Genomic DNA, 14,791 nt, shown 5'->3' with positions numbered 1-14,791 from the left:
TGATAACTTTCTTTGTAGCGTTGCTCATCTGATCAGAGTTCAAACGCCTGTTCCTCAGACTCCGGTCTTTCCTGGACCAGATCTCACTGTCTCTCCAGGACTTGAGGCACAGACTCTTGTTCTGTGTTTGATTTGACCAGCTGGTGAAAGGCGGGAAATAAATGATGATTTACTGCTCTTCTTTTCAGCCGTGACTCCTCGTTCACGCGGCCCGCAGCTGCTGCTGTTTGTGCAAGCCGAGCGCATTGTGGGTCAGATCTAAGCATCCTCTTCAGACCAGGACCAAGACCTGTGTTTACCGGGGGGGGGGGGGGGGGGGGTCTAATAGAGTTGCAAAGTGGGAGGAACTATTCCCATTCATTTTTTTGTTTGGTGACAGTTGAAACTCTTCTCTGATGCTGATCAACATGAAACTGCTTCAGAAAATATCTTTTTTTTTTTTCAATTAAAAACTTAATTGAAGAAGTTAACTACAGTTCCCATGGTGCATTTCAGCATCAACATCCAATTACAGATTCCTGTTAGCTATGTGCAAAGCCAGCAGGGAGGAAAGCTACAAGTATTGCTGTTTAGAAAACTGTTTTTTTAAAAAACTTCAACACAGCTCTGATTGTGGCCTCTTCGCCAGAGCACATGCAGCTGAGGCTTATGGGTATCGTAGTCTTTAGAGCCGTCCATCACACTGACAGATAAAACCTGATTTCTCAGAAACAAAGTTGAGATAATTCAGAACATGAACCTGTTTGATCTTTACATCACTCTTTACATTGAGTTGCATTGTGGGATATGTAGTATCCAGTGTTTTTGGAGCTTTTTTTTTTTAAATGTGAAATCAGTAGTGACTCTTTAATGTCTCTTGGTGTAGACTCTCTCTCTCTCTCTCTCTCTCTCTCTCCAACTCACTTCCTCCCTCTCCTCCTCCCACTCTCTCTCCCATTCACTCTATTCCTCTTTTTGTCACACATAGCCCCCCCCCCCCCCCCCCCCCGCCCCCTTTCCAATGGGCGTTGTACGGACGTGCCCCTCCTCTCCCTTAATGTCTGGATAATAGCGAGTGTCAAGTGGATTTGAACTTGCAGGCGCTGGTGAGAGGTTGTAGGAGTCCGGACCGACCGCAGAGTGAGTGAGAGAGCAGCCGCAGAAACACGCGCGTCCCCGGGAGCTGCGGGACTTTATTCTGGAGAAGTTCAAGAGACCAACTGGATTTTCTGACTTTACAAAGATTTTAAAGGTAAGATGATGATTTCTGTTTTTTCTCGCTGTAATTTCTGAAAAGATTTCAGTTTAAAAAATCATTTTCATGAGATGTTCATCATCCGCATCTGATGCTGTGACCTGAAGATCCAGGATCCAGGATCCAGACCAGCACCGGAGGACAGATCCTCCGGGTGGGCGGGAATGTTCCCACACTGATAAAAAAAGAGGCTCATTGATTAAAATGACACTTGGGACCAATTAGATCCGTTTAACCAGCTGATCAGTGGATAAGCGTTATCACCGCAGATGCGCTGTGACCTGGGTCTGAGACTGACACAGCTGTGGCCACATCTGGACTCGTTTTACACCGTTTGCTTCGTTATCTCTGGTGTCAGATAAAAACAAAGAAGTGATAAGAACTAAATGTGAATGTAGAGACATTTCGCTGTTTGATCATCCCACCGCAAAATAATTATATTCATTCATTTCTACCATCAGCAGGTTCACACAGTCCAGTTCGTCCGTGCTGCAGGAAACACACTGATTCTTCTCTCAAGTCAAAGCAGAAATGTTCCTAAAGTGTAGTAAAGTAAAAGTTTAAATTCTGATGAATGGTTCCTTTCAGAGTGTGACATCATTATTTATTTTATTGGATCATAATTACTGATGTATTTACATATAATCAGGGTTTCCTGTTGTGGCTGCTGCAGACCGGAACTCGTTTAACTGCTTTTTATGGTTGATTTGATTTATAATCAGTGAAACATGTTTTGTTTCTAAAAGCTGAAACTGCAAAGTAACAAGCTCCTAAAGCTGTTGAAGAACTGTAGTGGAGTCAAGAATAAAGTAAAGTAGCATAAATGAAAATACCCAAAGTACAAGTACCTCCAGACTGTAAAAGTACGTACCTCTGTTATTATTCAGTCTGATGCGACAGTCCTGGGATCAATCCTGTATTTTCAGTTATTTAGTTTCAGTCTCATTGAAAGAAATGGGACAAAACGATGGAAACACAAACTGCAGCCTCCAACATGATCACTCAGGTGAAGCTACACCTGTGTGACCATAAGAAGAGTCAGACTGCATAATTGAGCTGGGAGAGTAAACTGGTAACTGAGTGGGTGAATATACCTGCATTCAGTAGTAGAAGAAGTCCGCGGATCCAGAGCCAATCGGTTCAATGGGAAATTAATCAGAAACTAAAGTAAAAATGCTCAAACATTGTTTTCCTGTTTCTTCAATGTGAGAATTTGCATTTCTTTTTCTGTCTCATTTAATAATTTATCAAATATTTCTGTGTTGGTTGGACAAAATAAGACGTTTATAGATTCTCTGAAGGTCACGTCTTTCTATCCATCCACTGTTCTGTCTGTAAAATGTCAGAAAATACAGAAAGTTCCTGTTAAAACTTTCCAGAGGAAATGGAAATGAATTCAAATCACTAGTTTAATTCAGCCGGCGGTCCAAAGATATTCAGGTAATTATCATATGTGGCATCAGATCCTCACGTCTGAGAATCTGGAACAGAATATTTCCAAAACTAAAATAATTTATTGATTTCCCAAAATAGTTGCCAATTACTGCAGCAACAGAAATCCTTTAAGACCATGTGATCCAGCGTCTCTGTCTCTGTCCACAGATCCTGTTGAGATGTTTCCTCACGTCCTCACACACCTGCTCTGTCTGGTGTGTCTGTGCGCCGCTCGTCCTCAACCAGGTGAGTCACGTGACGTGAGGCCTGACGCCAAACTCTGTCCCCGCCCACCTGCTTCTCTTTATTTATAACAACTCGTGTTGCAAAGTCCAAGACTGACGAAGTGGAAAACGACAGAAGGCACGTCCACTGTGGACACGTTTTCCAGTGATCACACTGAGACACGTGCGGAGTCTGACCTCTGCTGCCGGTGTTCACACGTCTCCACCAGCCTCCCATCACTTCATCTTTCTTTATTAAAGCTGCTTCACACACACACACAGTTTTACACTTTACTGCAGCCAACAGGTTCCTCTGCAGCTGCATCCTAATGTCTTTCCATGCAGGTGATATTTATATTTCAGATACACTGATGTAAGATGTTTTCTCTACGCCGCAGTGTCGATGCTCGCGCCACCAGGTGGAGCCCTTGAGTGTCGAGCTGGTTTTGAAGCAGAATTAGTAGAAGAAGAAGAAGATTTGTTTGGTTGTAGGCTGCAGTTGTGAATGAAGAGCTTGTAGTTTTCAGCAGCAGAGAGGACGAGCTGATGGAGCGGTTTTTATTATTCATTTTCTTTAAGATTCCTTTATTTCTCCAGTTTTTGTCTTAATTTGACAGTCGACTTTGTAGCCACACAGGAAATATTCTCCTGAACCATCAGGCGACTGTGGCGCCTCCTACTGGATCTGTTGTGCGGCGCAGGATAGAGTCTGATGTTGCTCAGGTTTTATTTTTACTCTATGATCCTGTATTGAAACCTGACACCTTGCATGATAGTGGACAGGAAACTCAGGAACAAAGGGAACTTTTCCACTTTTTATCTTGTAGAATAGTTGTGACAGACACAAATTTCAACTTCATTTTCCTCTTGGTTTCCTGCCTTTGTTCACGCAACCTTTTAAAAGAGAAATGTAATATGACAGAATTAGCCTGTGGCCTGTTTTTAGCCGAGCTAGCAGGTGGCTCCTCTGTGGACCGGGTCGTTCAGATTCACAGATTCATGTTCTCCTCAGGACGGATTGTAATAACGTTGGTCATCCTCTGACTTACGCTTTTGTTTTATCAGTCATCTTCCTCATTCCTGGTCTGGGCCTCGCTCCGGTCTCAGACACGTCCTCAGTTTTCACAGTTCATTTCCTCTCGGACCTTCAACAGCTAAACAGCTTTTACGAGTCTGTTTGATTCATTCAGATAGATGGATAAAAAATAGAGAAGCAGAAAACCCCCGGACATGAAGCGGTCTAGACGTTTAACAGCCTCTGATCCAGATGTTGTAGTGACACAAACATCTCGCTCACTCCTGCTCCTGTTTTCCAGCTCCACCAAACTCCATGAGGATGGAGAAGAGCTCGCCGGCAGCGGGCTCTCTGTCGGGCCGGGTGGTGCTGCCGTGTCACTTCTCCATCATGGCGGTTTCTCCCGGCACCTCGACACACACTCCCTCAGACACCACCCCCACTCCCGCACCCGGACCCCTCCTCCCCGCCGACGACCTTCACACCCCGGGTCCCGACGAGCAGCTGAGGATCAAGTGGACGAAGCTGGAGGGAGAGGAGGAGAAGGTGGTGCTGGTGGCCCAGGGAGGGGTGGTGAAGGTGGGGCAGGAGTTCAGGGGCAGGGTGTCGGTGGCGAGCTACCCGCTGTCGGTGGGAGACGCCTCTCTGATGATGGTCAGGCTCCGGGCCAGCGACGCAGGGCTGTACCGCTGCGAGGTGATGCACGGGATGGAGGACACGCAGGACACCGTCAATCTCAGCGTCAGCGGTGAGTACACACACACACACACACACACACACACACACACACACACACACACACTCCTTCAGTTTTACAGCTCAAATAAAGCGTCAGTATGAGGAGTCTACAAACTTGTTCAGTGAATCCAGATGTGACGTTGCAGAGGCTTTACAGATGTTTCAGAGAGGGAGCTGTCCTGGATCTTCACAAACTCTCTCTGTGAAGCTGCAACAATCAATATTTTTATTGATTGTAAATATACAATAAAAAACATAATAAAAACAATTCATGAACAGACAGTCCAAAACGAAGTTTACAATTTAAATGACAAACAATAAAATTACAAAATTGTAATAAAAATAACACACGAGGAAAATGTAGAACATATAAGATTATAAACACAGTCTCATCAGTTAAAACAATTTGAATAACTTATAAAACTATGATTCTTAAAGTGCTCAGTAGCTTCTTCCATGTGTCCGGAGCATTAAATCCAAATGTACATGGAGAGTTCGCCGATGATCAAGAGACGAAGACGGAGCTTCATTCAGATTCCTCCTGTTTGTGAGTTTCCCTCAGTGTCACAGTGAGACAGTGACAGCTGATCACAGCTGATCACAGCTGATCACAGCTGATCACAGCTGATTCAGCTGCTGTTAAAGTTTGTCAGATTATAAAGAGCTCATGTTGTACCTGACCATCATACTTCCTGTTTGTCCCGGAGACTGGTCCCCGACAGAAACCGGATAGCTCCAGATCCTCATCGTTACACGTCGGGACAGAGAAAGACAAACCCGTCAGTTATTTCAGCTGTCATCCTCAGAATATATGTGACTGTTGTGTTGTGTCATTAGCTCCTTTATTTCCAGCTGGATGAGGCGATTATTTCTCCTCTGCGAGGAAATCCTGGCAGAGCCGCCGGAGGACGTGAATAGAAGAGCGAGCGGTTAAATGCAGAGTTGTGTGTCTCTCATAGGGAGCGTCTTTGTCAGGAGCTGCTGGACAGAGCTCGTTCAGTATTAATGTGGAATCTGTGTAAATGTCTCAGGCTCCGCTGACGGATAATGTTCCTCTGAACACTGTTGGGTTTCCACTGGATGAACTCTTGATGGCAGGAGCCCAGAAACCTCCGACAGTCACTGCAGAGCGACGTGTGAAGAGACAGTGACCCGACACACACACAACACTGTTTATCCTGCAGGCCTCATCACGGCTGCACCTCAGGGATCCCTCCTGTAACAAGGTGCCGGCTGTGCACCTGTTCTTACCCAGGAGGGAGAATTAGTCCATCAGTTATTGACCGGCTGATTGACTGATCAAGAATCTTTGTTGTTTTTTTTCTCTCCTTTTCTTCATTTCTAACTTTGATAAGAAAGTTAAATCAACATTTCTTCTTGCAAAAAAGAAGGAAGAAAAACAAATGCAGAATCACAATGAAAAAAATGAATGAATGAAAAACTTAGAAAGGAAAATAAATAAGTGATTACAATCATAAAAGGAGACTAGAGCTATAGGGAGCAACAAACGAAGCACCAACGAAACTGTTTCAGCTCCACAAGAATGTAAATGTATATTACTCATATTATTTAGTAACAGGAGCATCAACCATCAGGACACATTACATTATATTCTTCTATCGCACCATTTATCAGTGTTTTATAAGTTTTGTAAACTTTTACTCTGTAGTTAAGATCCAGATGTTTCCCTCAGCAGCTGGTGGAGACCAAACACTGAGCTAAAAGAGCGGGAACACTGGACTGAGATCCATCAGGTGGGTCATGATCTCTCTCTATAATCTCCTTTCCTGATTGTCAATCCTCTTTTCTTCAGGTGTTGTGTTCCACTACCGGGCGAACACCAGCCGCTACACTCTGGATTTCCCCGCAGCTGTGGAGGCGTGTCACGCTGCAGGCGCCTCCATCGCTTCACCTGAACAGCTGGAGGCGGCTTTTGAAGACGGCCTGGACCAGTGTGACGCAGGCTGGCTCGCCGACCAGTCAGTCAGGTGTGTGTGTGTGTGTGTGTGTGTGTGTGTGTGTGTGTGTGTGTGTGTGTGTGTGATTTTAAAATAAGAACTGGAACACAAACAGGAAGTTGACGTCTCTCTCATTGCACTGGCAGATTTAGTCTCTTGTTTTAAGAGAAGAAGGTTTTTAGGAAACACATGTTGACATAAACAACTGTTTCCTCAGGTATCCCATCACCTTCCCTCGTCCCGGCTGTGCAGGTGATCTGTTGAGCCGACCAGGAGTGAGAACATACGGCGTCCGCGACGCCACAGAGAAATACGACGTGTACTGCTTCGTAGACGAACTACAAGGTAAATTCACGACGACAAGCTGAAGGTTTAAAATAAGAGCGACGAGCGAACGGCCAGCTGCCAATGTCAGTTTGTTCCTCGCGACACAAAAGCTTGGAAATCAATCAATGCGATCAATATTTAATATGTGCTCTCAGCTGCATTTCTTCTTCTTCTCTTCATTTGTTGCAGCTCTTGATTCCAACGTTTGTTCACTGATTGTGACTTTTTCTCCACTCAAGGGCCACTGCTTTCATTGTTGACGTGGAGCTTTCGATCATTTTGCATGACCCTCAGCAGCAGAATCTGTCGCTTTTAAGCCAACATGTACTTTTGAAAATGTGCAACTGAACAAACTCCATGCGCTGATGAAGATCGTGTCGTACAGTCAAAAGCTCCAGAACAAATGAGTAAGGGGACCATGAGTGGAGATTGCTATGTGACCTGCTCCACAAATATTTGAAGGCACTTTGGTGTAAATGTGTGACGGAGCCACATGAGGGGAAAATAATAATAATAATAATTTTACAAGAATAAAGTCGTAATATAATGAGAATTAAAGTGTTAATTTTAGGTCACGTGTGTAAACCCACGGAGTACAGACTCATCTTGAACTAAACCTTTGACTCACCTTCTGCAGGTGAGGTCTTCTACCCTCCGTCCATCAGCGACAAGCTCACCTGGCAGCAGGCGTGGGAGGAGTGCGAGAAGCAGGAGGCCGTGCTGGCGTCGCCCGGTCAGCTGTTCGCAGCCTGGAGGGCGGGGCTGAACCGGTGCGACTACGGCTGGCTGTCCGACGGCAGCGCCCGCTACCCCGTCACCGTCCCCAAGCCTCAGTGCGGGGGAGGCCTGCTGGGCGTCCGCACGCTTTACAAGTACGAAAACCAAACTGGCTTCCCGGACCCCACCGACAGGCACGGAGCTTTCTGCTTCAAAGGTGAGACTGAAACACACTTCTTCTTAATAAAATGTGAACAGGTGAGTTATATAAACAGGTAATCAGGTGTTTTAGCTGTTTATTTCTGCTGTAAAGTTGGACATTTTAACACGGGAGTCTACGGGTTCTGACTCGCTGTTGGAGCCAGACTCTAGTGGTCGTTAGAGGAACTGCAGCTCCTGGTTCTTCAGTGTTGGCTTCGTACAAATGGAGACAGTGACCACGAGTCTTCAAGTGTTTCCTTGATGACTTTCATACTTTTGCACTCTCATGTTCGCTCTCTCATAAACCCGACCAATCATGGCGGGACACGGGTGTGATTGTTGGATTGTCGTGTTCCAGAGTTACACATCCAGAGAGTCGTGGGAAAGCAGCTTTCAGACGATGTTAGATAATCAAACAAGATCTTAAAATATGATCCAACAACATCTGAGGAAATATCTGGCAAACAATACCTAACTAATGACTCTCTTTGGCATATTTTGATTGTGTTTAATGAAAAAAAACAATGAGAAAATGGAAAATTTTAGGAGCTTTATCTCCTGAAAAACTCGCAACAGAAACGAAACTTTGGGAAATCCCTGATACTCACTTAATAAAACCATATTTATCTAAGGATCTGTCCTACGGAGATGAAGACATGACTTATGGCCGTGCTCTTCAGTGATTGCCCTCCTCATTGGTTATTACATAGATCATGTATTAAGCAGTGGGACTTTCCTTGGCCTTCAGATTGAATGTGAATAGTTTGACGAGGCCTGAGGGAGAAAACTATCCAGTATGTTCTGTCCTTTCCTGTTCTGTTCATCATCTGCAGACGCTTCAGATTTATGTGCAGCGAGTCTCTCACAGGGAAATCTGTCACGGACAAGTCGTTTCTTAAGATGCTTTATGCAGTTGGGTATTTAAAGTCAAGTCATTTTATTTAAGGAGCTCATTTAAAAACAACAAATTAACATCAAATAAAACCATAAAGACATAAAGGAGAGGAAGTAAATTAATGAAAACAAAAACTATCTGAAGTGATAAATAAACATCAGAATATGATCAGTTAAGGCTGTTGAAGCAGCAGTTAACTGCATATTTCAGGGGAATCTTTTAAATGTGGCACAAATCCTCCTTTTGATAAAACACGTTAGCCACTTAAAAAATTCAAGATGGCCGCCAATTTTGGCAAGGAAAAGTTATTTTTCTCATATGAATAATCCAGGTGTCCAATCAAATATTTTTACAATGTAGCAGGTGAAATTTGGTACACTGTAAAAAAAAAAAAAGAAAGTATATTTCAGCAAAAATATTACTCACAAAAAAGCTTGCTAACTAGCCTAGCGCTAGCAAGTTAGCCTTGAGAGCTAATGTTAAAACAAGTAGATTGTAGACTCAACAACTAACAAACTCTTTTGGTTCATCATTCATAATAAATGCTTTGCAATTACATTATTTTATGCAAATGATTTTATGTTGATTTTATGAAATTTCACAAATAAAACAGGAAATTGAAGAGTTGTGAATTTAACATCCTCATGGTTTAAAACATACGACTAAAGTGCAAACTCTATTAATTCTGTGGTAAAATATGTGTTTCCTGTGCCAGAAATGGCGGCCATCTTGAAATTTCAAGTGGCTGGATTTGGATTTTTCAGACTAATGGTCCCAGAGGGATGAACATGCCACTCCGGGTTCTCGTAGCCGCACTCTGAATATTATTACAGTTATCTGCTCCAGTATCAAGAAGGAAATAAATCGAGGTCGTGGAAGCTCCAGGCTCATCCTGCTGCTCCGAAAGTCCAAGTCACTGACGCATGAATCATGAAGTCACAAGGAAAACACAAACGGCGAGGTGTGTCGCAGCACAAATACGATCCACAATCTGCAGCCGTTTAGAAGCAGCCGAGCGTGAAGACGTGGAAACAGAGAACAAACCCAAACAAGAGAAGAATAAACTCCCACTGCACTGTTTATGGTGGGGCACGTTTTTTTTTTTTTTTTTATGAGGGGAAAACCCAACTCACTGCACTCTAACACAGATACTGAAGAAACGGGACAGGTCCCTAATGCCTCACAGCTGGACCCAGCCCAAACACAGACAGACGGACGGAGGGAGGGAAAGAGGGAAGAGGGGGATTACAGAGCGTTTTCTCCCATAAGTAACATCACCATCATTAAAAGATACTCAGAAACACAAAGCTTCAGGAGCTCCGTCAGCTCCGTCTGCTCCGTCTGCTCCGTCTGCTCCGTCTGCTCCGTCTGCAGTGTGAAGGAGGTTCTGTGATTATACACTTTGAGTCTGATGCTTTACAGATGAGATAATTGCAAACAGTGTCTGGCAGCATGGAGGTACTTTCTGGACCTGAGGCCCGTGCATGTGTCCTGCCAAGCTCTGAGCGAGGTGGCAGAGCTGCAGGAGAGAGAGAGAGAGAGAGAGAGAGAGAGAGAGAGAGAGAGAGAGAGAGAGAGAGAGAGAGAGAGAGAGAGAGAGAGAGGTAACGTACAGGGAAGTGACAGCATCAGGACAGACCCCGGCCCGGCCAGATGAACGCTGCTCGCCAAACAGCATGACATCATCTCTGGGCGGGGTCAAACACGCAGCCAGGGTCTCCTCAGTGCTGCGAGAGACCGGACCAGACAAGAACTCAGAGTCTGCAGGTCTGTCAGCAGCAAACACTGAGACGTAGATGTAGAAGTGAACAAGTAAAAGTCCGACATTCAAAGTCTGATCAGATAAAAATATCAACTTCACTTTAAGTTTATAGAAAAAGTTAATAAAGAGAATAATCAGATAATTAAAGCTCCATATCTTCTTCTGTGTTTTATTAGAAGTGTTGATCCATAAGAAGATATAAAAACCATCTCAGTGTAGTTTTACATCTCCTCTCTCAGGCTTCTCTCTGGAGCTCTAGTAACAACAGGTCAGTGAGCCAATCAGAAGAGAGGAGGCTCTGAGCCTCTCTTCTGATTGGCTGACTGTTTTCTGAGTGATCCAATAAAAATAAAGCAGATTTCACGTTCAAAGCCTCATGCTTACTCCCAGGACATTAACTACATGAACTCAGCACTTAGACCTACACAAAGGAGGGCATTGTGTGTGTGTGTGTGTGTGTGTGTGTGTGTGTGTGTGTGTGTGTGTGTGTGTGTGTGTTTGGGAGTCTTATTTCCTGTCTTTTCTCATGGTATGTATTCCATCATTATGAGATATAAATCTTTGCGAGCATCACGGTCTGTTTTCAGGACAAAAGCCTCACGGTGCGTTCAGGGCCTTAAACTCTGTGTCTGTTTAGAGTGGAGAGGAAAAGAAAACAAGTTTCTCTCTAAGCAACATTTCCCCTCAAAAAAAAAAAAAAAAAGTTGGATGTTATTGTTCTGTTATTTTTCTGACAGTGTCCAGGCCTCAGACTGTTTTATTCTCGACAGGTGACTTCATGTTTCAAAAATCAAAGCTGCTTCATTTCCTTTTATAGCGCGCTGTAAGCTAACCGCCGCTCGACAGCAGCATGATTAGCATTTTCCAGATAGCACGGTTTTCTTATTTTAATGAGTCACGACGACACTGATTCATTCTGTCAACATGTGACCTGATCTCCAGTGAACCGTTCTCCGAAGGACCAGACTCTCAGTTTTACACGTTTCAGACCACTCTTGATGAATGAGGGATAATTTACATCACTGTGCAGCATTTATCAAAACATAGCACAAGGTTTAAGGTTCATTTTCTGCCCATTAAGTCTTTGGTTATTATTAACATAATATGTCAGTTTTATGTAATGTAGTTTCTTTGGCAGAAACCACTTAAAAACTCTTCATTCTCACTCAGACTCACTTTAACGTTTCAGTCTCTCGCACTTTCTCAAGGTTTTTAATGCGAAGAAACGTTAAAGATCTGAACCAATAAGATGTAAGATTCACTTTTTGTGATTGATCACGTGGAGAAAACAAACCTTCAGGTGGATGTGAAGGAGCAAAAGATAAATGTAATCCAACAGAGAGGATTATTTTGAAGGGACTGACCCCACTTTGTTATAATTTGTGTCTTAATTTTAGTTTATTTTTAGAGTTTAAACTGCAGGTTTGTTTGCGACCTGTGAACCTTAATAAACCTAAATTATGCTTTAGAGTCAACACAAACAGTTACAGATGATTGCTGGTGCAGCTGTGTCATGTTGTATATGACTCGTCTTATCAGGAGCTCAAACCCAGATGATGAACGATCAGTAAATAAATCAATTAATCAAATTAGTACCTGTGAATTAACATAAATATAATTTTCTTCGGACGATGTTTCATGACTCACACTTCTGTCTTCAAGTCTTGGATGGACGTTAAACTACCAAAGATGAACTGTGTGTGAAATTATCTTGTTCTTTGATTAAACACTCAAAGGTACTTCAACTCCCAGGGTGCATTTCAGCAAGAAACATCCAATCACGGAGCTTCCATTTCCATTACATACACAGCTGATGGTAAAACAAAAAAAAATCTACAGCTTAAATCAACTCACCTTTGCATTCTCCATGGCAACGGCAGCCGAGGCTCATGGGTATTGTAGTTTTTAGAGCCGTCAGCCAAACAACGTTTCAGAAAGCTGAAATACAAACAAACTGAACGTGTGTGTTTCCAATTATTCAGGACTTCATTACAGAAACTCCTCTGTTTCCCTCTCTCACAGCCAAACTACCGGAGCCAACGACCATGAGTCCGGCGAACGACGACCCCACGTCCGACCCCCCAGACACCACACTGTGGCCGCTCTCAGAGCTTGAACAGGCTGAAATTCAAACAAGGAGAGCAGAGCCTGCAGCACATCTACCGACAGAGAGACCACACACAGCCTCACCAGACCAGCATGGACTCCCCCACAACTCCCCTCGCACCACAGCCTCCCCCACCCCCACCCCCTTAGTCTTAGACAACGATAGTCAGCCCCCTGACGTAAACAAGGTGGTTGTGCCAGTTAGAGGAGACGTGGCGGTCCCCCTGCAGCTGCCCGTCTTACCCACCACCCGCTCACAGACCCCATACCTTGACATCTCCCATGGGGGGGACAAGGGAGGCCAAGCGGGGTCAGGCAGCGGGGAGGGAGGCAGCAGCGATGGGTCTGAGGTGGAAGCTGCGGTGACCCCAGCACAGGTGTGGGTGGAAACCGTAACGAGACCGAGTTGGCTTCCAGAGACCACCGAGGGGGCGGAGCCAAGCGTGGAGACTACATCGAAACCACGAGAGATCACGCCACAGCAGCACGTCGACCCACAGACCCTGACCCCGGAGCCCGGCCCCCCGGACGGCAGTGGAGACGCCGGGCAGCAGCATCCAGCAGTGGTCTTCAAAGAGGACGTCACCCCCGGACCTATACCGACCTTTGACCTCGACCCATCACTGGTCATACCTGACGGCGAAGAGTCGTCGGCCAAACCCCCTTTCCACCTCATCATCGTCAACGTGCACAGCCAGAATCAGTCAGGTGAGTCACACCTCTGGTTTCATGTTGTCTTGTGTTACCCACAGTCCTGATGAAGACTATTATCTACTTAATAATATATAATATTTAATATAAATAATATTTGTTTCCTTTTTTAAACGGATCATTTTAGAGAATACTCTTGATTTTTGAAACAGATTTATTTAAGGATTATTTTTTATATCATAGAATTAATTATCATGAATCATTAGACTACTTCACTATTAATTACAGGAGTATTAGTTACTCATGGTAAATAAAAAGACAACAAAACATATAAATAACTTTCCCTGGTAAACGTATTAGTCTCTTTTTAGAATTAGATTGTTGTTGTTTTCATATTAGTAAGTGCATTTTTCAAGGAATAGTTCAAGGTATATTTCTGAACTTTGGACTAAGCTAAGCTAGCTGTTTCCCTCTCCTTACAGTCTTTATGCTAAGCTAGGCTAACCCCGTCCTGACTCCAGGTTTGTACACACTGACATTAGATTGATCTCCATCTGGTGAACTATTCCTTTAAAGGGTGACGCAGTGACTCGTCTCTTTTTAAGCTGATTAAGACAAATAACAAAATACTAAATATTATCCTTGCCTTTTGTATTAATTATATTGTTTAGTCATGTTTCTGGCAAGGTTCAGTGTTTTGGGAAATGCCTTTATTTTGAAATGAGAAGCTCATTTGTTCCTACATGTGATTATTCCTGAGATTTATTCTTGAACTTCGGACTGAGGCTACCTGTTTCCCCCTGCTTCCACTCTTTATGCTATGCTAAGCTAACCACATCCCGACTCCAGCTCTGCACTGAACACAGATATCCCATCCTCAGCTGAAAATGTTGAACCACTCCTTTTAAACGTCGAGTCCCTCAGTTGATCTAAACTCTGAACGAGCTCCAGCAGAGAAATAACATTCAGTCAGACTCCAGAGAGGACGCTGTGTGATTTCATACCAGTCTGTTCCACATCTGTGAGCATACATGGATATTTCCACATATAACCCCCCCCCCCCCCCCCGGCACCTTGTGCAACCCCCTTTGTGTTTTGGGACCTGACAGTTTCATGTGAAATGTGAAACTCTGGGTTCTTTCAGCGAGAACGTTTGTCTGACCTCATGTTTGTTTCGCGGTGCTGTCAGGGACTTCACAGTAACCTGCTCCGCTGCATCAGGCCTGTGTGTGTTGCCTTCATACGAAACAGTTAATGGTTTGTTACCTTTGTGTGCTGAGAGATTCCCACACACACAAACACAAACACGCACACACACACACACACAGTTTGCAGGGCCAGATGTGGAAAGTTATGAAGTCAGTCATCTCCACTCGGGCCAGTTTTGTAGCTTAACATATTGTAAACACATCACAGAGTCTCTGATGGGGAAGCAGCAGAGGCTCATGAAGAGTCGGGTTTAAACATCTGTAGAGAGAGTCGCAACAAACCACAACTAACTAACAACTTCTCCACCGTGGACCGATTAC

General features: G+C 44.1%; 1 protein-coding gene across 1 annotated transcript in view; it reads left to right on the top strand.

The window, feature by feature from the left end:
* The first annotated feature begins 1,091 nt into the window (after positions 1-1,091).
* Positions 1,092-14,791, top strand: part of vcanb (versican b) — a 30,521-nt gene continuing 16,821 nt past the window's right edge. Inside the window, exons 1-7 of the mRNA XM_056403572.1 lie at positions 1,092-1,231; positions 2,837-2,914; positions 4,209-4,655; positions 6,459-6,633; positions 6,821-6,948; positions 7,568-7,864; positions 12,528-13,319. Of these exons, the coding sequence (XP_056259547.1) occupies positions 2,848-2,914; positions 4,209-4,655; positions 6,459-6,633; positions 6,821-6,948; positions 7,568-7,864; positions 12,528-13,319 (1,906 nt within the window). The 5' untranslated portion in view covers positions 1,092-1,231; positions 2,837-2,847. The remainder of the gene's footprint in view (positions 1,232-2,836; positions 2,915-4,208; positions 4,656-6,458; positions 6,634-6,820; positions 6,949-7,567; positions 7,865-12,527; positions 13,320-14,791) is intronic.

This window comes from Seriola aureovittata, chromosome 18 (assembly GCF_021018895.1).
Source record: "Seriola aureovittata isolate HTS-2021-v1 ecotype China chromosome 18, ASM2101889v1, whole genome shotgun sequence".
In the NCBI taxonomy this organism is placed as follows: domain Eukaryota; kingdom Metazoa; phylum Chordata; class Actinopteri; order Carangiformes; family Carangidae; genus Seriola; species Seriola aureovittata.
The sequence above is the reverse complement of the archived record's forward strand: the minus strand, read 5'-3'. Positions and strand labels throughout refer to the sequence as shown.